The sequence below is a fragment of the Lonchura striata genome, chromosome 9 (assembly GCF_050655825.1).
Source record: "Lonchura striata isolate lonStrDom1 chromosome 9, ASM5065582v1, whole genome shotgun sequence".
In the NCBI taxonomy this organism is placed as follows: Eukaryota; Metazoa; Chordata; class Aves; order Passeriformes; family Estrildidae; genus Lonchura; species Lonchura striata.
Window position 1 is genome coordinate 9930215 of NC_140711.1, and position 25386 is coordinate 9955600.

The 25386-nt window shown below is 44.1% G+C and overlaps 2 protein-coding genes across 2 annotated transcripts in view; one reads left to right on the plus strand and one right to left on the minus strand.

Moving 5' to 3' along the window:
- SGPP2 (sphingosine-1-phosphate phosphatase 2) overlaps positions 1 to 10243 on the plus strand; it is a 35680-nt gene extending 25437 nt beyond the window's left edge. Inside the window, exons 4-5 of the mRNA XM_021553640.3 lie at positions 1357 to 1446; positions 6802 to 10243. Coding sequence (XP_021409315.3) covers positions 1357 to 1446; positions 6802 to 7344 — 633 coding nt within the window. The 3' untranslated portion in view covers positions 7345 to 10243. The remainder of the gene's footprint in view (positions 1 to 1356; positions 1447 to 6801) is intronic.
- A 4558-nt stretch (positions 10244 to 14801) lies between these two features.
- The window catches only part of FARSB (phenylalanyl-tRNA synthetase subunit beta), a 35981-nt gene continuing 25396 nt past the window's right edge, over positions 14802 to 25386 (minus strand). The window contains exon 17 of the mRNA XM_021553629.2: positions 14802 to 15080. Within this exon, the coding sequence (XP_021409304.1) occupies positions 14929 to 15080 (152 nt within the window). The 3' untranslated portion in view covers positions 14802 to 14928. The remainder of the gene's footprint in view (positions 15081 to 25386) is intronic.

Here is a 25386-nt window from a genome sequence, read left to right on the forward strand (position 1 = left end):
GGAGACAAGGAGCCAAAAGAGGGGATATTTGTTAGTCCTGGGAGCCAGATCCATCCCATGTGTCAGGGCTGCCAAGATGACCTGGTCAGCATTGCCTTCTCCTCAATCCAAAGTGACCAGAGGGACATGCAGCTCTTAACAGGCAGTCTTGTGCTTCCTGGAAACTGCCATGAAACAATAAAGCTGCTGTCAAACAATTAAATGGTTTAATTGCCTCTATTAAGATAGAAAAATCTCCCAGTACATTATGCTGCTATCTTCTCAAGATGCCCTAATCATCAATTACTGATCTGGACTAGCTCGAAGGCTGCCTGCTGAGGGAGGAGTCAAGTGGGTGCAAATCCTCCAAAGGCTTAGAGAGATGAGGGAAAATAGTGTTTTATGAACTGGGAGTGACATCTGCAGCTGGATTTGAGCTCTCTATTCAGGAAGCTGGAGTATGCCAGGGGAAAGGGTCAGAAGTGAGCTGCTATGCTTAGAATTTCCACAGAGGCATTTTTGTGCTGACCTGTGGACACCCTGGTCAGCCGTAAGCCTCTGACAGAAGATGGAAACTTTGTGTCAAATTGGATTAATTAATTGCATTTATTTGTATTTTGAGTTGGTTTATTTTTTTCAGAAAAAAAACTCCCTTATGGATTGAAAGGAGCCCAACAGCCCACTCAGTTTCAGAGTTTGAATGAGTGGATTAAGGGCTAATATGTTAAGCTTATTCTTTACCAAATGTGTTTTTTTACAATTTTTAAATGTTTTATGTTTAATGATTTATTTAAATGGTTCTTTCCATGTTTTTAGTTTACTCAGGGAGGGTATTAGGCAAAAAACAGCTTCATAAGAAGATGATTAAACCTTTAAGTATCACGGGGAAGAGCAGTCCTGACTGCTCTAATAGCTGGACTGTGGTTTCAGCCCAGACATCGATTCTCCCCACTCAGGCACTGCTCGAGGACAATCGATTACACTTCTGGTCAGACTCTGCAGCTGTCACAGTCGCCTTGGCTGAGCTGAGACTGCAGTGCTACCTCAGGCATGGTTTGTACAACATGCCTGCCTTCTTCCTTAAGCTCTTTGACACTAACATGGGTTTTGCAGATAGATATTGTAGAGAACAATTCTGCAAATACCATCTATTCCCCAGATGTCTCCACAGTGAGACCAGATGTTGCAGAAGCAGGCACCACAGGTAATGAAATGACCTTCCAGCAGGGTTGTGTGCTGATTGAGGGGGACCATGTCTCAGGTCACATTCATCTCTTGGGGAAAGCACAGCTCAGGAGCCCTCTTCCCAGCACGAGATCCTTATGTCAGTCCAGCTGCTTGGTTTAATGGTGTATTTTTTCCCCCCCCTTTTCACAGTATCCATTCGAGCTCGGCCTCGTAGCAGCGTTCGTGGTTTCGACGTTGGTGTGTCTGAGCAGGCTCTACACAGGGATGCACACAGTCCTGGTAAGGATGTGCCTCCAGCGCTGCTTTCCTACAGCTCTGCCGGGTGGTGGCCGTGCCAGCGCAGGGGCAGGGAGTTGTGCCGCTGAGTTTGGGGCTGGGCTCTCGGAGGAGCTGCGGAAGCCCTGGGGCTGCTGCTGGAGCCCGCAGGGGATTTACAGCGCGGGGAGGCTGCGGGGCGCAGCCGGCTGAGCTGAGCGCGTCTCCAGCGCAGCTCCCCATTTCGACACTGTAATTGCCAGGAATGCGCTTGGGCAAGCGGCGCTGCTCCTGAGCTCAGCCCTTTGTGCAATAGTATCAGCGCTGGCAGCGGAACAGCCGGGCTGGCTCAGCCCCAGCCCGGGAGTGCCGGCAGGAGCTGCGGCTCGGTGAGCCACGGGCCAGGCGCGGCCGCCTTGCGCAGGCACCAGGCGCTCAGCAATGACAGGTTCCTTGTTTGCAGCTGGAAGGAAATTGCTGCTTAAGGGATTGAGGTGCACAAATAGTTTGTCTGAAAATAATTGTAAAATAGCTGTGGGTTTATATGACAGACTTGCTGGGCACAGTTGCTTAGAGACATCAGTGCTGCTTTAGGAACTAATTTCAGTGTGCCTGTGATAGCTGGTTCATTCCTGACAGGATGAAACTTTTTTGATCTGTTACATACAGTGGACAGAGGGGCGGTCCAGCTTCCAAAATATGGATAAAAACTTCGGGCTATTTCTTCAGGAGTTTGATATGCGTTGTTGGTTGCATATGCATAAATAATTGAATTTTTTTACTAAGTAATAATTATGTTTGTAATGAGATTTGATGGCTGTAAGAAAGGGAGCCCTCGTGTGATTAAGGTTAGCTATAAAATATAGCTTGACCTTCCCTTTCAGGCCCAGTGGATCAAAACAGTATATTACATCGAGGCTGCAGACACCCTTTTTGGGCTACTGACCTTAAGTCAAAAAGTAAAAATTCTTTGCATACTTCTCTTGCTGACCCATCATAATGAAAGACCCCTCTAAATTTAGATGGATTTTTGGGTAAAGAAGAAAAAGTCCTTTGTGCTTTTGACATGATAGAAAAGGGCTGTAAAATAAAATTTTAGAAAAAGCTTCCTAGCTGAAGAGTGAGCAATGCTGCCTTTCAGAAGGGCAAAGGTGCTTGGCTGGGTCTTTATTCAGTGTGTGCCAGGCTGGGTCACAGGTTCCACATGCAGCTTGTCACACAGGGACTGGCTCTGCTATGCCACTGGCTCTTTGGGGAAGAAGTGCAGTCCAGAGCTGTTTCTGACCTCAAGCCATCACCTGAAAGAGTCTCTGGGTTTTTAATGAGGCCATAATAGAAAGGATGTAATAATAATATTTTAGTAAAGCAAAGGAATGGGTAACAAATATCCATGGACTTGGTGCAACTGAGTTTTTCCTGTTTGAGGAACCAGAGGAAGAGCGACAAGGGCAGTTGCACTGTGCTTTCCTGCAGCTCCTCATCAGTGCAGAATCTCATCTTCTGTAGTCTCAGCCTTACAAATCTGTTTGTATTTTAGCACTGCTGGCCTTGCTTTTGAATGAGGAGGGGTATCAGAAAGCACAGTGATGTCATTAGAAGAGATATTTCCATCAAAGACCTCCTGGAGAGGCAGTCAGCTGGTATGGGAGCTGTCTGCATCCTTCCAGCTGTACCAGAGTGAATACTATGCTCAGGGAAAAGGGAACCAGCACCCATGGCCTAGGCTGTTACCAGGAGAGCATCACCCAGCCAGAGAATGGGGTGGCAGCAATGCACTCACTCTGCTGACAGGTAATTGAGTTACAACCACCCATCTCCATCACCTCAACATCAGTGTCCCGTGTGTGTGGAAAAACAGGGGAAATGCGGGTCCTTTCTTGTAGGTCTTAAATGATGGAGTCCAAGAACCTGGTAAAGAGGCAATCTGGAGTTACCTGGAAAGGACAAAGTAAAAAAGAAAATAAAAATTTGGACACACTTTGAAGCAGTGAATCTGTAAGTTTTTAAGGGTTATTTTTGAGAAACAAGAAGCAATTGGAGATTATATGAGTGATAACTGTTGTTGTATGCCTTTTTTCTCCAGAGAGTTGTATTCTAGAAAATATTACTTTGTTTCACCTCTTAAAACACTGGCCCAATTTTTTGTCCCGTCCTCAATGCAGTGAAAAAGTTTTCCTGCCTCACATCTGCTGAAGCCATTCCCTCCAGAGCCACAGCTGATGTGGGGAGAACCTCGCTGGCACTGCCACTGCCCTGAGTTACAAGCAATAATCTCCTGTGCTGAGCAGCATGGTCACTTTTTATAGCAAAAAAACCATGAAGGGCTTTTTCTCCCCCCTGAGATATATCATTTAGTGTTGATGCATTTATTTCTGCCTACACTTCCCACAGGGGGAGTTGGGGGTGTGTGTTCTGAAGCTCCCACCCCACCCCTTTGTTGGGCTGTATTTCAGGTTTTTTCATACTACCATTAATCCTGAAATTATCTTAGATATTTTAAAGCTGATAAACACCCAACATAGTCACAGTACTTCACACACTGTGCAGCACAGTTCTTAGGAGTGGAGTTTAGGAGCATGAGTAGTGTCTCACACTAAATGAATATAAGGGAACTCAGGCAGTAAGTGACCTTGTACCAGACAGAATAGGAAAAGTGCTCCTTATGCTTGGATTGGGAGTATCAGGGAAGCAGGGCAGATGTTTGGGGCAGTGTGGGAGCAGGGCTGAGCTGCATGGCCGTGGAGGGGCTTCAGGGGAGCTCGATGGAGCCTGGGGAGGACTTGTCTGTGCCGAGGGAGCTGGAGCATCCCAGCAGGATGGTTGAACCTCCCAGCAACCGGAGGTTTGAAATTCTGCAGGTAGTACTGCACCTTGAGCAAAATCCGTGCCTGCCCTTATTTAAAAATTCCTTTATAATTGCGGGCTTGGCGAGAGGCTAATCTGTTTACACAGGCAGACAGGCAGGAATGTGCTTCCTGGGCGTGCTGACAGCAGCTCCACTCCCGGGAAAAACTCAGGTCCTGCTCCGGGGGGCACAGCAGCCAGAGTCCGCAAAGCAGCTCTCGCAGAAATCAGAGTCATCCCTCCTCTTCCCATCTTGTCCTGAGTTTAACAGGCAAGGGGACACGTCATTAATTCTGCATTGCTAAATGTAAGCGTTGCTCTGGATCTTGCCAACCTCTTTTGGATGTTGAAAAAAAATCAAACCTGCCCGTGCACACCGGGACTGAAGGGACCACCGCAGACAGCCACAGCATGTCCTGAGCTCTCCAGCAGCTTCTAGTTTCAAAATGAGAAGCCAGATATTGGTGGATGGGGGGAAAACAGAATAAACTGTTGGCCTCCTACATATACATATATATGTACTTACAAAACATGTACTACATATATATATATATCTATATATATCTATATCTATATCTAGATATATCTTTACTTACAAATTATATACATTGTATACTTACAAATTGTATACACTGCTATACTGGTACATGCATTATAAAACACACAAAATTAACAAATATAACAATGAAATAAGCATTACTTCTGAAAAATGTACATTTTATTTGACTTATGAGCAAAAAGTATGTTCTCCCCCCAACCCCACTGGCTGCTTTGTGCACCCAGTTTGGAGACCACTGGTACAATGCCACTGGTCAGGGGCAGAGCTGAGTGTCTGGGTCCTGCTTGAAACTTCCAAGAGCCACGGTACTGTACTGGGGCTGAATGGGAGAATAACAAAATTCAGAAAACTTCAATTAGGTTTGTAAATAGGGACTGTTTGCAACTGGCTCGGGAGCTGCTGGAGTCAGCTGGGTAAATCTGAGCAAAGTTTTGTGAGGAAATGTTAATATTTTGTTACATTTCTTTAATTGAACAGAAAAGCATGTGAACAGCTTTTGAATTTTGCTCCTTGATCATGCACAGAGGGGTATTGAGGACTTTTTCTTCTAACATGATGTGGACAAGCATGTGTGTGGGAAATATATGTACAGAGTGGGGATGGGATTTATGAGGATCAGTGCTGGGAGCAGCCCCTGGCTCTTTTGTGTTGAGGTGGTTGCTTAGTGTTGGGCCAAACCATGCTTTGTGTGCAAAGGTATCATCTAAGAATTGACAGCAAAACATGATTTACTGTGAAGTAAAGGTATATAATATAGTGGTATTTTACATACTAGATATCTGTGATCAAGTCTGTGTATTTCCATGGCTAGCCTCATGTTTTGGATGAGAGAATAAAAGGAAATTTGTATTAGGGATGTGCAAAATGGCTGTAGGAGTTGTTTAAAACCAAGTGCGCTGTGAATGTAATGGAAGTTATAAACAGCTGAAGTTCAACCATACAGGAGTAATGCATTTACCAGAATGTCATTAAATATTTCTGTTGTGAGAAAGTCCCCTCATTCCTGCCTAACTCAAAGTGAAGCTCACATAAATAATTTTCAGACTGTGACCAATCATGGTAGTAGTCAGCTGTCATGACTTGTGAAAAAGATACAATCTTAGAAGAGGACATTTCTGTCTGTAGCTAACTTCAGCTTTTGCAGAGCTTTTTGTGGCTGTACGAACACTGCTGCCTCTACATGACACTGGAAGGGTGGCACAGGGAAACTTGTTTTATTGCTTTTTACCTGGCTGCTCCCATACAGAGAGCTTTTGTTAGGGGCTACCTCCTGCCTCAGCTTTGTGGCTGACAACAATCAAGCTCCCAAAACACCTTATTTGCCTCTGTTAATAAATTAGGGTTTAACTATATGCTTGCTTCAGGCAGTGTACCAAAGGCCAGATTTCAGAGACTTGGGCAACAAATTTCTCCTTGCTGTATCCCTGCCTGGAGGTGCCTCCTCCTGCAGTTGGCAGAAGCCATGGCACACACACCACATCCCACAGCTCTGCCCTTTCCATCCCTGGAGCTTGTGGTTCTGGGATGGGAGCCTGTCTCTGACAAGGGACAGCATCTCCCCCTTTATGCAAAGCAAGCAAGGGATAATCACACTGACATGATGAAACTGTTGTAGGGTTACGGGAGGGAAAGGGTTTGTGTGAAGGCAGCTCACTGCAATGTTGTCCTTGGGATGGAGTTGTGCACGTGCCTTTTCCGAGGTCATAGGTGGGGAATGTCCTCAAATGATGAGAGCAGGTGAGGAAGGATGTGTGTCCACAGACATATGCATATACATAAGCTAAGGCTGGGATTGTGGATTGTCATGTTTTGTTTAGCACATGGTTCAGGTTTTCCCTGCACGTGGATAATGCCATCAGTGGATTCAGGGTGTTCTCCACTGCTGGGCCCCACCAATGCAGATCTTTTATAATCACCCAAATACCTGGTTTACCTTCCAGGCCTCACAAAGCCTTTTAAATGTGATTTCTTTACAGGATGTGATCGGAGGAGCACTGATTTCGGCTGTGCTGCTCGTGCTCTTGTATCCTGCGTGGGACACAATAGATCACTTGCTGTTAACCAGCCCCTTCTGCCCATTGTTCTCCGTAGTTGTGCCTCTTGTCTTATGTTACAACTACCCCAAACTAGACTATTACAGCCCTACCAGGGGAGACACCACTACGATCTTAGGAGCAGCAGCTGGAGCAACTGTGGGATTTTGGTTAAACAACCAGTACGCTGCTTCAGCCTACGCTGGCCAGAGCCTTCAGCCTGGCCTCCCTCTGATCGCCAGCACAATGGTGTTGGTGCTAGCCAGGTTCTCTGTGGGGATCTTGGTTGTCCTGCTGACACGCTGGCTCATGAAGAGCGTGGTCCTTGGCGTGCTGGGCCGTCGGTACAAGTTCCCCATCGGTGACCTGGAAGCCCGGAGGCGCCTGGAAGTGGAGGTGCCCTACAAGTTTGTGACCTACTCCTCCGTGGGCTTCACGGCCACCGTGGTTGTGCCGCGGCTGCACGAGCTGCTGGGGCTGATGTGAGCACAGCTCCTCCTCGCCGAGCCGCCGCTTCGGACACGGGACAGTCCAGGCTGCTGACCAAACCAAAAAGTGTTTTGTGCCTTTCTGCACTGGTGTGGTGGGTTTGGCTCTGGCTGGATGCCAGGGGCTCACCAAAGCTGCTCTATCACTCCTCTCTCTCCAGGGAGAGAAAATATAATGAGAGGATCACGGCTCAAAACAAGGGCAGGGAGAGATCACTCAGCGGTTTTACTGTCACAGGCAAAACAGACTCAACTTGGGGAAATAAGTTTAATTTATTATCAAACTAATCAGAGTAGGATAATAAGAAATAAAACCAAATATTACAACCACCTTCCACCTACCCCTCCCTTCTTTCTAGGCTCAGCTTCCCTCCTGAAGTCTCTAGCTCCTCCTGCCCACCATCGCATGGGATTGGAGGTTACAGTCAGTTCATCACATGTTGCTGTTCCTTCCTCCTCAGGGGTAGAACCCCTCACACTCCTCCCCTGCTCCAGCATAGGGTCCTTCCCACAGAAGACAGCTCTTCAGAAACATCTCCAATGTGAAGTTTTCCATGGTCTGCAGTTCTCCATCCAGCAAGGGTCCCCTGAGGGATCAGAAGTCCTGCCAGGAGCCTGTTTCAGTGGTGGTTTTCAAAACCTTCTTAGGGCATCACCCTGCTCCAGTGTGGGGTCATGCACTGATTGCAGGTGGATCTCTGCTCCCCATGGACCTCCATGGGCTGCAAGGGCACAGCTGCCTCACCATGGGCTGCACCATGGGCTGCAGGGGAGTCTCTGCCCTGGCACCCAGAGCACCTCTTACTCTTCCTCATCCTTCTGTGATCTTGGTGTCTGCAGAGTTGTTTCCCTCTCATATCTTCATTCTTCTGCCTGCAATTGTATGGATTTTTCCTCCCTTCTTAAACTGTGTTATCCCAGAAGTGCTGCTACTGTCACTGATGGACTCAGCCTTGGCCAGCAGTGGATGTGTCTGGAAGCCAGCTGGCATTGGTTCTGTTGGACACAGGGGAAGCTTCTGGCATCTTCTGAGAGAAGTCACCCTCATAGCCACCCCCGCAATGCCCTTGCCACAGAAACACAAAGCAACTAGCCTAAAATATCTGACTTGGAGGAGTAATGGGAATTTCTGTGCACAGATAACTTTGGGTTAGAAATCACTGACCCCACCGTGTCCCCTCTGTGTCCCACAATTAAACACCCTCTGCCCAGGCAACTAAATATGACAGGCTTACAGCCAAAATCACTGCCAGGGCAGCAGCAATGGCTGTTTTGCTGTGGGTCTGGGGTTGCTGGGGAGCAGGGCTGTGCCTCTGCCTGCCTGGCTGCTCCTGAAGCAGCAGAGCAAGCGGGCATCAGGGAAAAAGTGGCTGGTGGAGTGGGGGACATGTGAGCAGACAAAATCAAAATGCCATCATTGGGCAGAGCTCAGAGTGTCTTCTGATGGCACTGCCAGACCAGGCTAGTTCTGTGTGTGGTTTTACTCATTATTCCAATGTAAAATAGAAAAAAAGAAACCCAAAATGTAAAAGAGAAGGAAAAGCCAACACAATGTTTAATGTGATTTGCTGCAAATTTCCTTGGATATTAATAAGAAAGCCTCCACTGAAAGATCTTTTTCCTACAAACGACTAAGCAGAGTTATTATTGTAGAACTGAGGCTCGAGTTCAAACTGTTTAACTCCAATTTAGTTCCCCTGGCTAGAGGAAAGGAAAAAGTCCTCCCTGTCATGTGTAGGGGTGACAAGTAGATTCCATAAACTGCGTTGTGGAAGGAGCTGAGCAGTGACTCTGGTGACTACAGCGCGTGACAATTATAGGATGCCATCATTTCTGCTGCTGCACAGCATCACAGTTGGTCTTCCATGCATCCTGCAACACTGTGTGTGCACTTGTAGAATAGCAGGGAGGCATGTCCATAGGAAAGGCATGCCTATAACTCAGGCTGCTTATTTAAAACACTATATTTCAGCTGTTGGACCAATGAGCTGTTGAGAAATACAGCAGTGAACATGGTCTGCTTAGCTAGCAAAATGTACCGTGCTATTGCTGCAGAGCTTCAAGCATGGCCCCTGTGCCTTGCCTGGCAGAATGTACAGTGAGAGCCAGCTTTCTAACCATGTCCACTTGTCTTCCTGGCTGCGAGAAAAGTGAACCTGAAGAATGTAAAGGAGGTGCTTTGCCCTCCATTGACTGCCTGGATAAACAAAATCAATTCTAGAACTGTAGCTGGGGGTTCTGTCTGAGGAGTGCGAGGCATGCACGTGAAAGAGCTGCACCACTCCAAACCCAGATTGCCAATCTCCAGAAGAAATGCAGGCAGAAATTTTAACCATTTTTAGATTTTCTCAGGCTGTGTTTTATATCAGGTTGTGTGGACTTTACACGTGCATGCAAACAGCTCCAGTGAGCCTTTCAGCAGGGCACATGGCCACTCACACCTGCCCCTGAGTGAGTGCTGGACATGGGCCACCCCAGCCATGGGGTTCCATCCTCAGCCTCTCCCTCCCAGACACCACAGAAGCTCTACCATCAAGTTTAAAATACCTTTACACCCCTTGTGTTGAGAGTACTGCATGACACACACAGGTGCAGTGCACAACTGGAGCCCTGCGGAGGGGCCACATCACAAAATTGGGAAAAAACTTGGCAGCAAGATGAGCTTTTAAGCTGGGGCTTGGAATTACTCCCAAGAAAGGCACAATTTGACAGGGACATTCATGCAGCTTTATGTGTAAAATTTCTGTTCTGATTCACAGCTATTTTATGCTATGAAGATTTTATAAATTATATATAAATGCTGCACAGGTATTTTTATAGTATTCACCTGCATGTGATTCATGCAATAAATGCAAACTCTATTTGGTTCAAATTTTAAAATAAACCTATTTTGCAGAGTTTGTTGTCTGTCTGTTTGTTTTGCGTCCTCTGTTGGTATTTGTAAATTGCTGAGGTAAAGGCAGTAAGTCCCAGCTAAAAGAGCTTCCCGAGGGCAAGCACCCACTTCTCTTCCCAAGGTGTCCTGCTTGTATCCTGCTCAGTCTAGCTCCATGCTTTGACTCCTCCAGAAGGATCCTGCTTTTTAAAAAACATTTTAAAAAGAGATTACTAGTCTACTAATGGCTATTTGTTACAACATTTGCAAATGTAAACAAGTGAGTTGCATGTAATTAGTGCTGGGGCACTTTTGGGCACTGGAATCTCCTTCACCTACAATATCTGCTTCTAATCAGCTAAACAGTTAACTGGAAGCCTGTTTAACATGTGCAATGATAGCATGACAACCCATTACCTGCAGAATATTTTTTTGTGGTCAAAAAGTGTATTCGAAACCAGATAGGGCCTCATCCTCCTCTCAGCATCACATCCTGCCTGGAAGTGGTGTCACTCCAAGTGCCCACAGCTGATCAGGATAAGCCAAATGCTGCAGCATCCGGGGCCAGCTGGGTTAGGCAGGGTTTATAGCTGGGCTCTGCCCTGGGGCTGTGCTCCTGAGATGCTCATAGGACCATAGCCACTCCTGCAGGGCCAGGCGTGGAGAGGCAAGTCTTCTGACAAGGTGAGACACATCACCCTTTCTGTATTTCATTAAGCTGAAGCACCAGCTTCTCATTACAAATCTGTGTCTTTGCTGTCTTTGGAAATGCTCTTCATCTCTGCAGTGCAGAAGCCTCTGCACTTCCAGGGTGGTGGTAGAGAATGAGGTTTGTGGTGGGTTTGCTGGCTGTGTTCTTTATTTTGTAAGACAAAGGCACCAGCTGAATCCTCTCGAGTAGGCACACTTGTGTTTTAGAGTAAAACACTGCATTTGATGTGAATGGAGTGGGAGGTAACTTCCAGAGTATCACAGCCTGGGCTGTTGTGTTCTCAGTACTGTCTGTGCTGTCTGTTCTGGTCCAGTGCTACAGCTCTCCCTCCTGTGCCTGCTTGCAGCTGGAGGGGTGATGCAAGAGAATCTGAGCTGCCTTTATTATGCTCTCAAGAGGGATGGAGCAGGCACCTCACCCATAGCTTAGTCTCCTCTGTCCTGCCTGGAGGCTGTCTTCTTCTGACCAGCTTACTTTGCAAATTGCTTTCTGGGCACCTGGTGCTGACCCAGGCTTCCTCCTCCCTGGGGCATCTCTGTGTGCTGGTGCCCCAATGCAGAACCAGCTACTCTGTCAGAAGTCAAATGGATATTGCACCTTTTGGCAGGGTTAAAGCAGCAAGCACTTAATTTCCCTGCTTTAATTTTCCAGCAGTAACTTTGTCATGACCCCAGTTTCCTAATCCATCCTATGCAAAATTGCAAGCAAGCTCATCATGTCGTTTATGTAATTTAGGGAAGAGAAAAAAACAGTTTCAGTTTTGTGAAACTGAGACTGCACCTTCTCAACTGTGCTACAAGAAGTTAGAAAACACAGATACCTCTCTGAACAGGGTGGAAGGGTGGCTGGGCAGTGGCTGGGATCTTGCACATTTGCTGAGCCACGAGTAAAGCAAGGTCCTCGCTTGCTTCTGCTCCTGTCAGAGCTTCCCTGCTCTCCCACTGTCTCCCCACTGTCCCCGGCCACCCTGTCACCCTGCTGCACCCTGCCCTGGCAGCAGGCTCGCTTTCAAGGTCACCAGGCGGTCAGAGGTGTCACCTGTGCCAGGCCATGATCCCCTGGCAGCGCTTTTGCCCAGCCTGTTCCATTCTCACCTGCCAAACCAAGGCTGATTTAAATTTCAAGCGAGCACAGTGCCAGCCTGGAGATGGAAACAGGCCCAGGCATCACCTTTACACAAACACCCTTGTGCAATAGCAAGGGTAACCTGCAGGCAGCTGCAGCCAGGCTGTCTCAGGGTCCTGCTCTTTGCAAAATCCCCACCAAAGCACAGCAAGGACAAACCCAGAGCTCAGAGCACATGTCCAGCAGAATGGAACCCAGCAATTGCTCAGACAGCACACTAAACCAGCTCTGATCTCTCTGTCACAGCTTCCCAGCCTTTTCTGCTTGTGTTCAGATCCCCAGCAATGACCCAGTACCCACAGGGAGCAAGAGCAGGCCAAAAGTAATCTGTAACTGAGGAGCAGTAGTTAAAAATCCCAGTTTTTCCATTTCAACTCTTATTTAAAAAGAAGACCCCAGTTCAAAAGATGTTTAAAAACTGCTCAAAAGTCCTCACCAGCAGCAAAGGTTTCCTTTGCCAGATCCCATGGCTACAGCAAAGGGTAAAAGCAAATTTCAGGGCTCACAGTGGCTGGCTCCAGCACGAAGCTGTGTAATAACTACCTCGAGTACTGCACACAGCTATGAGCAGGCTGTAAATACCAGATAATTGCTTTGGAGCTATGAAAGATAAAGCCTCGCAATAAATACACCAGACTTATATGAAGTGTCCCACTCATCAGGAATCACAGTTAATCCTGAGCTCAGCACTACAGCAGAGCTTGAATTTCATTGCAAGGCTGCTGGCACCATAGTTAACTGGAGGGGTCAGGGACTCTGAAGAGGCTTTTTAACCTTCCTCTCAATTCTCATCCTCTACTTTTAGCAAGTAATGGTACTTACCTGGGACAAAGCTCATGGTTTTGTAGCATTTAGCTGCCAATGCATGAGAAATAGTATGAAAAAGAAGCGATCCCTAAAAGCTTCACAACACATGCCACTGCAGCTCAAACCCTTAGTCCCAGCTTAATCTAGTCTTTACATTCAAAGGACAGATAAATTCACAGGAGAATTGGGACACCCAAAGAGTCAGAAAATCTTGTGTAGAGAAATATATTTAGTGCATGCAAATATGCCTGCGCTCTGCTGCAATGCAAATCTGCCTTATTGTCGTCCTAATCCCCGTGCATGACACACCAATAAACAAGGGGGGGTTAATACTTTCCATCTGCGTTCCAGATTGCTTCCCACACTGCCAGCCTGCCTGCTTCCAGTTGTGGAGGCATCACGGAGAGAGAGATCCTGCAAAGGCCAGGCTGCCGAATCCCCGGGGAGGTTTAAAATGTGAGCTGCAGTTTTCTCACTCTCCGTGGGCACCGCAGTCGGCCGTGCAACGTATGGCAACAGCTCTGTTCTCATTTCACGTCTGTCATGCAGAGATAATTAAAATCTACACTTCCATCTGAGGGGAACCGGAGGGTTTCCAGATGGGTAACTGTAGTGCATATTTCATACTGGATTATCACTTGCACCAAAAAGCCTTGCCTGTTGCCTTCCCACCTGTTGAGATTATTGATGGGGCTGCCATTGGAAAGCCCTCGTGGGCCCAGGGACAGGGGCCTGTGCAGCTCATGGAACTCCAAGCCTACCTCACACTGCACATCTCTGCTCAGCGGGCAGTCATTGGAAATCCCTTCCCAGGTGGCCACTCCTGGACAGGCACTCCTGGCTCTCACAGCAGAAAGGAGCCACAGTGCGTCGGCCTAGCACAAAGCACTGGCTGTTGCTGCCCTGCAGCATTAGCAATGGCTATAATATTGCAAAGGAAGGACAGCCAGCTCCACCAGGCTGCCAGGCAAGAGCTGCTTCAGTGTACTGAGCTGACCACCCACTTGGAAAGGAAGGATTGGGCATCGCTATGCTGGATGGAGCTTCTCAGTTTCAGAGAGAGCAGAGGCGCAATGCACCGAGCTGTGACACAACTGCTGCCAGAATGCCACCTAGAAGGAAAAGCCTGACCCATGAGAGGTTCTCATGTACTGGCAGGGGTAGAACTGCCAGAAGAGTAACCCTGCCCAAAAGCTGCATGGTCCTGCTGCACAGCTGGGGTCCAGAAAGCCCTGGTGGGGCTGGGAGTGCAGCGGGCCCACACTCACTCCTGCAGACAAACACGCCAGCCTCAGGCAGACAAAGGCTTTGATAGTTCTCTGCTACTCATGCAAAACACCACTGGCATATGCTCTTAAATGCACTTCCCCATTTGGTTTGGAGCTTCAAAAACCGCTAGGCTGACATTAACAATGAAAAAAATGTAATTCCACCCCCTCCTCTTTCTGAATTTAGAATGATAAAGGACCAACAGTTATGTCTGGAGCAGGCAAGCAGATATTACACACATCTTGCTTACAAAATGGCTCTGGTTTTCATGAAACAAGTTTATTTTCCTCCCCCAGCCATTGATGAGCACATGACAACCGTATAGAATAAAAGCTCAACTCCTTAGTTCTGCTCACATTCACTCAACATTTGCTCTAATCAATTATCTTATTTCATGCAGTAAGAAAAGAATGAGATTCCTGTTATGCAGCCATAATCAGTTACAGTATGAAGCTGTGTCTGTGGAACATTTCTGATTTTGAAAACTAATCATGTGCTCTGCCATTACATTTCTCTTGTAAAACACTGGGCTTTGACCCAACTTGTTTCTTCCCCCCTGCCCTTTGAAAGCATTGAGGGCACAGCCTTGTCTGAGATCCCACATTCCTTCCCTGCAGAAGCCAGCCAGATTGCACTGCAAAGAACACATTTACTCAGGGAGACAGGATCTGTTTTATCTGTTTTTCTGTTTATTGGAACATAAAAGCAGAAGGGATGTCCCCTGGGAGGCAGACAAAAGAGGACAGGGTGCTGCGTGTGACAGCGGACGGCTGTCGCAGATAAAAGTCGTGTCTTCACACGAAGGGCTCAATGTTGATCTCCAGGACAGAGCAAGGCATGGTGAGCTCAAACTTGGTGATAACATCAGGGTGTACGACTCCAAGTTTCCCAATGCTTTGACCTTTGGCAAAGACCTCAGCACAGCGACCAGGAAAGAAAGCCGTGCCTGTAAAGAAAGTGAGAGAAAAATCAATATTTCTTTGGGCCGAAGGAGTCAATAGGCATTTAACGTGCAGAACAAAGCTTTCAGTATTAAATGGTTCTCTGTGCTGAGATGCTCAGAAGGGGCTCTCACATTCTTGCATTAAGAGTTGTCATGATTGATAGAGAATGAGAAAACAGTGAGTTAAAAATAAAATGTAAAGCCCAAAGCGTGGGCATTTTTCACACTCCAATTGTTTTGACTAAGTTCCTCCTGCAATAGAAATTAGCACAGTTGAGTCAGAGGGTTACTGAAATGAAGAACTTTTGCAGCCTTTAGGCTATTTAACATCTGAAAGTCTCCCACCTTAGTCTGTTTAAAGAAATAAAGCTTGCTGTCATATAAAGGGTAAGCAGGCATGTCACCCTTGTTTGCCTGTCACATAATTAAAAACAACCTGCATTCCTCATCTGGGGAAGAACTTTTTAAGCATTTTTCTGTACACCACAAAACTGTGAAACAATGAACACTCAAAGAAAGCCACAGATCATCTTCCTCGTACCTCCAACCAGGTCCCAGTTTTTAAATGTTACATGGAAGTTTCTTCCTAAAAAAGTAGTTAGATTTGCCATGAAGAACTTGTAGCAGCTGTGCAGACTTTTTCATGGAAAGACTTTCCTACCCAGGAATTTCCCTGTGTGTGGTGGCTCTACCAGCACTGTGTTCAAACTTGTCTATTGCAATTAAACTTGCATGTTTTTGGCCTCTGTCCTGAGGTGAGTGGCATATTTACCTGACAGTCCTTCTAAAAGACAAACCCACACCAGACCAGCCAGTTGCTCCTTCTGAAAGCACCACTTTCCAAATGAGTGTGTGGAAGCAAGGCATGGTGCGTGGGACATCCCGTGAGCAGTGCTGCTGGCACTGCTGTGACATCCAGGGGAAGGGGAGAGGATGAAACAAGGCCACTGAACCCTACATATTCTGAATCCTCAGAAAGCTCTTCCACCCTGTTGTTAATGCTGTTGCCTTCAGTGTCCTCTGCAAAAGGATCACAAGAATTTCCCGACAGCAACTTACTCTCTGGTTCCACCAAATGCTACTTAAGGTTCAGGATCAGCCCAGGACATTTTACTGTGTGTACAAGAAGCTACTTAAAAAGGCAACAATGTCCAAATGAACCTCAAACCTCAGGAGCATTTTCTTGATACTCTGATCACTGGTGGTCAAGCCCAGAAATATTCTCTGTTAGCTCCCCACTGGAAATAATTCATTTAAGAAGTGTCTCCTATGAGATTTGTAGTTGTAACTTGCAGTTACAAGAACAGCAATTAGGTCTTTTTCTTGCCAGACTTGTTGCAAGTGCAAATTAACTTCCATGTCCACTCCAATTTTGGTCACCTTTTGAAATCTGACCACAGTAATATATGACCACAGTAACATTGCTTAAAGGCTGTTTTTAAAATATCCAGAAGCAGAATATTTTAAATCATCCAGTTCCAGTCTTAGCTACAAGCACAAATTGACTACTTACACTGGATGTACAACAGTGAAATTACCTCACCCTGGATGCTACTGGCACATGACTCCAGCCAAAGAGTCACTTGCCACTGCCAGGCTGCACTATTCAAAATAAGATTAAACAAATTTAGAAAAGAGTCAAATGTCACACATACAGATCACTCTGCAGATTGTGGGTGAAAACATAACCTAAAAATAAAATTGGCTTTTACTTAGTGGCAAAGGCTTTCCTATTTGTAAATAATGCTGGTATTGTACCAAAGATATGAGCAGCAAACAGAGACTTTCTTTTAGACACTTGACTGTAAGCTTGAACTGGCACAAGAGCATGAGCCAAGCAGTTCATAGTGGTACCCCTCTATAAATCTATAGGAAAAAAAGAGCTTTGACAATAGGGTCAATTAAAAATCTGAGTCTGACTCGTCTGTTCTTCTGAGCTTCCTTCTGTGTAGTCTTGGGAAAGTTATTTTATCTTCTTGCACATCTAGAGCCAGTTATGTCATGAGACATAATTATTTTTAAACTTGTTGTAGCTATCTGATGGGGTCTAAAATAATACTGGACTCAATCTAACAAGGGCAGTTTCCCAGATCTGTGCCACTTCCCATTGTGTGAGACAAATGCTGTTTTCATACACAACAAATGCTCTGCTATCCATCACCAGTTGTTGGTCTCCCAGTCCCAGTGAGTTCCAAACATGCTGCTCCAGGCCATGGGTTAGACACTGAGCAGAATTTTCCATGTCATGCAGCAACTGATGCTGGACCATGATGTTACTTTTCTTTGCACTTCCTTGCAGCAAAGAGGGAAATATATAATTAATATCAAGGGGGAATATTTAGGTCCCCAAAGCACAGGAAATGGGATCTTCGAACAACATCTCAATTTCTAGTTAAGCTGACCCTGAAATGCTGGCTGCTTCACAGGGCAGTCACCAGTGTGCCCCATGCTCTGCAGACATGGCAGTTGCAGGGCACAATGCTGTGGCTGGAAAAGATCAGACAATAAGCAAATAAAAATGAAGGAACCTGTTAAAAACTTTAGAGCCCCCATCTGTCCAGCCAACACATGGCTCTTGCACCAAAGAAACATGAGCTGAGAAACAGGTTTACAGAGAGTTTATGAACTCTGGTTCATAATGGAATCATTATTATGGTAATTGGCTGCACTACAGAATGCTTCAAAGTATATTCCTGCCTGCCAAAAGGGCCTCCAGACTGCATCCCTCAGGGGGGCTCTAAAGCCTTCCTCATCTTAGTGACTCTTCCTTTGACCAGACAGGTGGTAAGGGAAGGAGGTTGGCTGATGCATTGGACTGGGTGCTCCTTGTGCCTCTGCCATGGAACTAGAATTTGGAGCAAATGTAAAGTCCAGGTTAAAAAATTCAGACATTGAAAGGGAAGCAAAGAAGGAAAAAAAAAATCTCAGAAGAAACATGAAAAACCTGAGCAGAAAGGGGGAAAGAGAAACAACCATTTGCAGCTGGGGGAGAGCTTTGACCAACCACAAGCATAAAAGGAGACCTGAGCTAGAGGAACCTGCTGTGCTGAGGCAAGACACAGGCTGCAGGAGGACCTGAGAAACCCATGGAGCAGGGCAGCAAACCAGGAGGGTCATCAAAATAACCAGGAAACAAAGGTAAGGACTCTTTTCATCTGAATTTTGTGTTTCTGGTATTATCAAGTAAATAACAATGATGGTTAGGGCTTCTAACAAAGCTTGTGTTATGGGCTGGGCAGTGTTGTGTGACTTCAACTCTTGAAGTAGAGTCTTCAGAGTGAGAGTCAAGGCTGTATGAAAGAGATGTGCTGAAGCTACTTGCACACATGAGAAGTCAGCAAAAAATGCATACACTGTTACTTTCTTTGTGTAAGTCACACCAGAATCTGAAGCCCAGTACTCTAAAGCTTCATCAAAGCATTCCAAAAGGAGGTTTTCCAGAATCATTGGCAGCTGTGACCTGCAGCTTTTGAGCAGTTCACCATAGTGTGTCCTGCCTGTCTATGCAGTATCATCCAAGAATAGCATGGTTGTGAAGAACATGGCTGTCCCCAAGAAACTGTCCCTGGTCAGGGAGGCACAAAATCACACCTGGAGGCCCCACTCTGAGCAGGTGTGTTAGGAAGAGATTGTGTTTGCTGCTTGTGCAATTATCCTGACAGGCTGCTCTTGTAGCTGCAACTGGTTGGTTGTACCATCAACTACATTGAGAGTCAAAATTAATTTAAAAATTGTAGTTTACTGTAACTTCTGTTTTAAGCTAACAGATTTATCCCTCTTGACATAGTAAATCCTTTCTGTTCTGCACACAAATTTACATAAACTTCACCTTGAAATCTTGTCAGAGATTGTATTGTCCTTGCTGATAGAGACCCAGACAATGCCAGAGGAAGCCTGAAGGTGTAGCAGTGGAAATCCACCTCTTAATATGTCAGGTGTGTAAGTGGTAGTTAGGAGAAGGGGTGGGGTGAAATCCAATACACCTTCCTAAAGAAGGGATGCCAAAGCCAGCCCTGTCTTATGCTGACACACTACATGCAAGGGAAAGACAAAAGCTACTTCTCGTGGCTGCAAGTAAGAATTTAATTTCTAATGTTCAGTGATGTAGAAGTAATACCTTTAATTAAAGCTTCTGTAGCATGTCCTCAAAATCCATAATTGCCTTTCTGTATTCAGGCAACAGGGCCACTTTGATTGCTTTGGGGTAATTCTTTGGCCAATAATCCAACAGAGCATGTAGTCTTTAGCACATTTTCTGGCTAATTGACCCTCAAAGAGCTCCAAGTTCCCTGCACTCTTTGTTGTCAAACACCTTGGACAGTTTCTTTACCTTACTCTCCCTTCCTTTTAAAAAGAAATAGATTAAAGCTGTATTATAGGCCTGCAGTTGCACTAAGCCTTCAAACCCACTTGTTTGTTCCTGTAATTTGAAGGAACACTGGAAGCTGAAGCTTAAGAAGGTAACAGAGCAGAGCTTATTTGGCTGCAGTAGTCTTTCATCTTAATTCTCCTCCCTTTAGTGACTCCAGCTTCCCTTTCACTACCTCACCCCAACTCACCTGGGGAAGTATTTTTCCTGTGCTACACTGGATGGAATTTCATTTTGTGAGGTTAGGTTGGTTTTAGGACCAAGTTCTTCACACTTTGGACTGATTTCCTTCTTTTGGCAGATAATGCAAATCAAATGCAGAGTCAGGGGGTACTGTCAGCCTGGGCAGTGTGTTAAGAGGCAGCCCCCTCTTTCTGCCCATAAACACAGCACAGAAAGGCTCCCAGAACCTTATGCAAGCCAACAACAAGCTCAAAACCAGATCTTATCATGGAATGATTTACCTTCAGCTAATTCTTAAAATCACAGACATCTCAAATCTTTGGAACATACTGAGAGACCAACTGTTCTCATAAGTTGCACATTGTCAGCAGTTCTTCTCCCTTATATTCTCAAGCCCAGAAAAAACATACTTTGGGATCAGTTGGATATTTGTCATCTTTAATCTCTTGATTTGTAAATCCTGACTAAAGCTGTGACAGAACAATTGCCATTTCCCCCAGATCACACCTAATTGTAGTGACACACCAGGAAATTCAAATTAGTACAATTAAATGTAAGGCATGTGCCTTAATTACCCCTCTCAAGAAAATAAATAACACTTGACAAAAATCACAGAATCAATATCTGTGTGATGTGAATGAATATGTCCTTGTCTAAAGGGCATCTTCCATTCTAATCTCTTCCTCTGTTTTTCCAAAAGCCTCCTCATACAGGGCACAGCAGAACAGGGTAAAGTGACAATCAATTCTTTACCTGGAGTGCTACACCGGATATCCAAAAATAGAGTCCAGGATTAGAGTCCTTGTGCAGACAATAAGGCTGGGAACACAGAGAATCATCCACAGATTTGCAGTGGTCAGTCAGTAAATCATCTTCTCTTATTACAACTAAGTCAATGGCTGAGTTCTTATTAATTTGTATTTGAGGGAGGGTGTGAGGAAAACTAACTCTTCTATTTCATAAAAACCCTCCTATATAACCCTATAAGCTGGATTTGTTTTTCCTTCTTGCTATGGAATGTCCCAGGAGCTTTAACAGAGGTTGTTTGGTGTTGCTGGATGTCAGAAAGTGGTTCAAGAATGCAGTAGGTTTGAGGCACCTCTTTATTCACCTGTGTTAGCCTCACACACTTAAAATTATCTGGGTAAAATCATTGTGTTCCTGCCTTTCCTAATAGAAGGTATACTTGGGTGGATGATGAGGCTAAGGAATGCAGGTATTTGGGGTTCTCTTATTAAATGCTGCATGCAGGGAAAAAAAAAAATCTAGAAAGAAATCTATCAAATTCCATGTATTTCCCTAGAAATCAGTATTTGTGTATAATACTCAAAAATTTGCCTTTGTGGGGCAGTTGTGAGAAACAGCAACTCCCCACTGGAATTTAGTTGCTTTGCACAGTTACCATTGCACAGCTAATCTTTGCTATTAGGCTGGTTTATCTGATTTATCCACATTTATCTGAAACATAATACTTTGTCTAAAAGTCGCAACTTAAGCTGATATTATGTCACAGCTATTTTGTCTATAAAACTAAGGAATTCCTAATCCCAAATAAAGCTCACTTTTTTAAAAAAAGAGAAGTTTTGCTATTTCACTTGAGTTAGATAACACAAAGCTTTGAATATTAAAAAACTTAATTTATTTGTGTCCTGTGAGTGCTTTTATCACTCTTTGGATATCTAAAGGAATGATTCATCCTTGCAAACAACAGAATCTGTCAGAAACTAGGATACAATAAGCCATATGCTTTCTGGCAGGGGATATAACACACTCTGTGTGCACAGCAAGGCAGCAGGTTTTAGCTTGTTAGGCTCTGCTTTCATACAGGCACTGGAGAATAACAAGAACCAGCACTAAGCCAGGCTGCAAGTCTACTTTAGTGTGTCACATTTTGTTTGCAAGTTGTTTATTCACTCCTGTCCTAGATCAAGCTGCCCTCCTCTCCCAGCGACTCGACTGAGATAACCAAGAGCCACCTCATGTTGTGCTTTCACAGCTCTCCCATTTCATGCCTTTCAGAAAACAACTTGACAAACTGGCATGGAATAATACATCCTTAAACAATGAATCTCAGCAGTCACTGCAACTGTTCATCACTTAGTTTTAGCAACTAAGGCTTGTGTTGCAAAGCAATGCCTCGTGGCTCCAGCAGGAACAGAAATGCCTGAGCTGAGGGTGAGCCCAGCATTTATCTGTGTATCTGCTCATTTCTAACACATGCACCACAAGCAAAGATAAAGTCAGTTCCTCCACCATGGGCAACAGGTAGCTTTAAAGCTTGCCTTCACACTAATCTAAACATTTGAGCCAGTATCTTGCAAATTCATGTTTAAAATGTTACTGCAAAAATAAAAAGAAAAAAAAAGGAAGATTAGATTTGAAACACCACCCCTCTGCCTTCATATCAAAGTTGAAAAATCACACCAGACTGAAGAACTGCTAAACCATAAAGTATAAAATCCACATGTTCATATTTGGTGACATTAATATCAGTATGGTAGTGAAAATGAAAGGAGATGCATGCTCAGTCTGCCTCCAGCCACAGCAGGCTGAGCAGATGAGAATGGAATTGAAAGATGGAGCAGTAGGGATGGGCAAATGTAGCATTTCTTCAGAGAAGCCAGAACTTCACCCTGAGAAAGGAGCTCTGCTATTCCTGCTCTTTCTGCTAATGCCTTGGATTAATAATTTATTTTATAAAGAAGGCTTTGTAATATTGAAAATATAGTTGATGATTAAGAAATAATTCTTTATTTAAAAATGTAAAACGTTGGAAACTACCTAAATCTATAATTATACAACACAAAGCTGTGTCAGACATTTAAAATTCTTGATGCAAGGAAGACTTTTATCTGTTAAGACTTGTTATGATATGTGATTAAAAAAGATAGTTGCCTTTGGGGAGCAAAACCAAAGGAATTAAACTCTGAAGAGGCCTCTCCAGTAAAGGAATAGCAGAAGAGCAAAGAGTTGTCAGGGAGAAGACATTGTCAGCTTGAGCTCAAGGAACACAAATGCTTTAGATGGTTCTGGTTGGCAAAAACTGATAGGAAATGAAAACCCTTAACTGTCAGGAGAAATGTTACTACTCCTTGGAGCAAGCCTAACCTGTCAGAATAAAATGCAATGGGAAGAAAAATATTGTAATCCTTAATAGTTAATGCTTGCAAAAAGAGGCACTAGAAGACAGCTTGACCGTAGAAGATAGCTTCTGACTATTCTGTCTCTTCCCAAACTGACTTAACACCTTTCCTCACAGTGTTTTTGCAGTTGCCATAGATTTTTTTCCCCCCTCCCACTACAGGACACATAGTTCTAAATTAGTCAATTAAAGAAGAGTTTACCTTCTAAAATAATCTTCTGGATTTGAGAGACTAATACTTCCTTTGTTCTGTAATTGAATTTCTCTTATTTCATATGTGGGGAAAAAAGTGCGTCAAACATAATTTGGTGATGAAAGTTTAAAAGACAAAGAAGTCTAAGCCTGTCAAATCTCTTATTATGGGATACCATACTGTGCTAAAATAATGTACTTTAACTCACACACATTTTTGGGGATAAGGGTTGATGCTTGAAGGGACATTCAAGAAGTTTCAGAGAGGAGCTGAAATGACCACAGGAAAGGAAAAAACCCTTTTCAAACTCATCTCTGAGAGCCTCTTTTTCATATTAAAAATCAACAGTATAACACAAAGCTAAAAAAAGAGACCTATTTCTAAAATCACACCCTGGGTTTTGCCAGAAATTGTGCTGCTTGGCCTACCAGTATCACTTCCAACAGCAAGTCACCTCTGAGGTGTCCAGTGCCAGTGTACTGCCAAATTTTGATAAACCAGATTTATCTGGAGATACTCCAAATACTGTGGACTCTCACTTTGGCTACATCAATAAAATAGGCAACCCTCCTGTTTCATATCTTTCCTGGGTATCTCCTTGGGTATTAATACAGTTAAACTCAAATTTGAGGCATTAACACCAGAGTGGGAAGATACTTGATAGAACAAAAATAAGCTTGGCACGAATTTATAGGGATTTAGTTCCTATAAATCTCAAGTCCTGTATTACAGAAAGGAGAGAGACACCAGAGATAATAGGCAATTAAAGGGACATTAAGTGAGCAGCCACACCTACTTTATTAGATAATTTAATGCAATATTAAGTGGTTAGAACTGTTCTTCATGTAACTAAGTTCCCTTGATACTACAGAAAAATCGAGAGAAAAGGATGAGAAATTAATCAGATCTCAAAGTAGTGGCCAACACTGGAAAAGCAACAAGAGCTAGTGACAAACATCCAAATTTGTGAGATGATTTATAATTAAGCTATTTTAATGATCACTGCTGGTGCTTCTGAAACCTCTTGCAGAATTAGGGTAATACATTTAAAAGTACTAAAATGAGTCAGATTTTTAATAAAAAGCACCTGTTCTTACCTCTCACTATTCATTCATTAAGCTGTCTGGGAGGTAGGGAGGGGACTAAACAGAGAAACAGTGGAAGATCTTCAAGAACAATTTATTTGATAAATGAGTACTAGCAGTTTCATAATAAAAAAGAACAATGTTTTTGTCCAAAACTCTATCCATATTTAGTGCTGAAATGAAAGTGGTCAAAAATCAGAAAGTTCCTTAGAGAGAAAAATGAGAGAAATAATTTGCAGTTCAGAAAACGTGATTACTAACAGTGGTTGAAATTCATCAAGGAACTGAAAAAATTAGGAAAGATTGATTACTGGCTGCAGTAAAGACAGCATTTTAAAAAGACTTAAGAATATTGGAAACCAATTGTAGGTAAAGTACTTTCATTTACTAACATGACTGGCTAAAGATACAGAAGTGTAGCAAGTTTTAAATGTATGTTTGTTTACATCTAGGGTGGGGGGGAGGTATTATTGAGTAGAATGAAGTGTTGTCCAGTCCACTGAAACAATGAAGAATATGTCTGGTTACATCTACCAGGATTAGGATGTTTCCAAAGCACCAGGAGTCTCAGGCATCAGAACTGTGGTGCACTTCTCAGAGCAAATATCCTGCATGCTCCTGTTAGCTTGGACTTCCATTACTGGAAATTCAGCAGTACTAGAAAAATGCTAATGTGGTGCCAGTATTCCAAGGTGGATGATCTAAATTGATCCTTGGTGTTAAAAAAAATTATGGAGAACTGGCAAAAGTGAAACTAGCAGGAGTGGAATACAGTGAATTACCAGCTGACGTATTTTATTAAGAATGGATGTTTTCAAACAAATGTGATTATCCACAAACTTGTAATTTGAAAGACTGTGCAATGGCACCTGTAAGAATGCCAATTAAGTGGATTAAGAATTGTCTGATACCTCCCAGTATGTCAGAAATGATCTATGGAGGCCTGGTAAAATTGGCACATTTCCTTTAGTTATCTATGAGTAAATAGACAATTACTGACATTTGTGACCAATGCAATGGCTGCCAAGACAGGCAGCTGAAAGGCCAGGATTGCCATTAAGAGCAATCAAGCTACAGTTTCTTAAAATAAGGCAGGTATTAACAATGCCAAGCTCAATATAACATCTGCATATAGCTCAGTCTTCCAATTTAAGCTGATCACTAGAGATAAATGCTGCAGCTCAATTCCATACCTCTAACTTGGAATTAGTCCCAGACTTCCCTCCTCTTGTCTTGTGAATTGAGGTTCATGGTCTAAATCATCTTTTAAAGTTGTTTATTGTGTAATTATTACTATAAAAGCCAATGTTTATTGATGTTCTTAGTTATGGAGATAA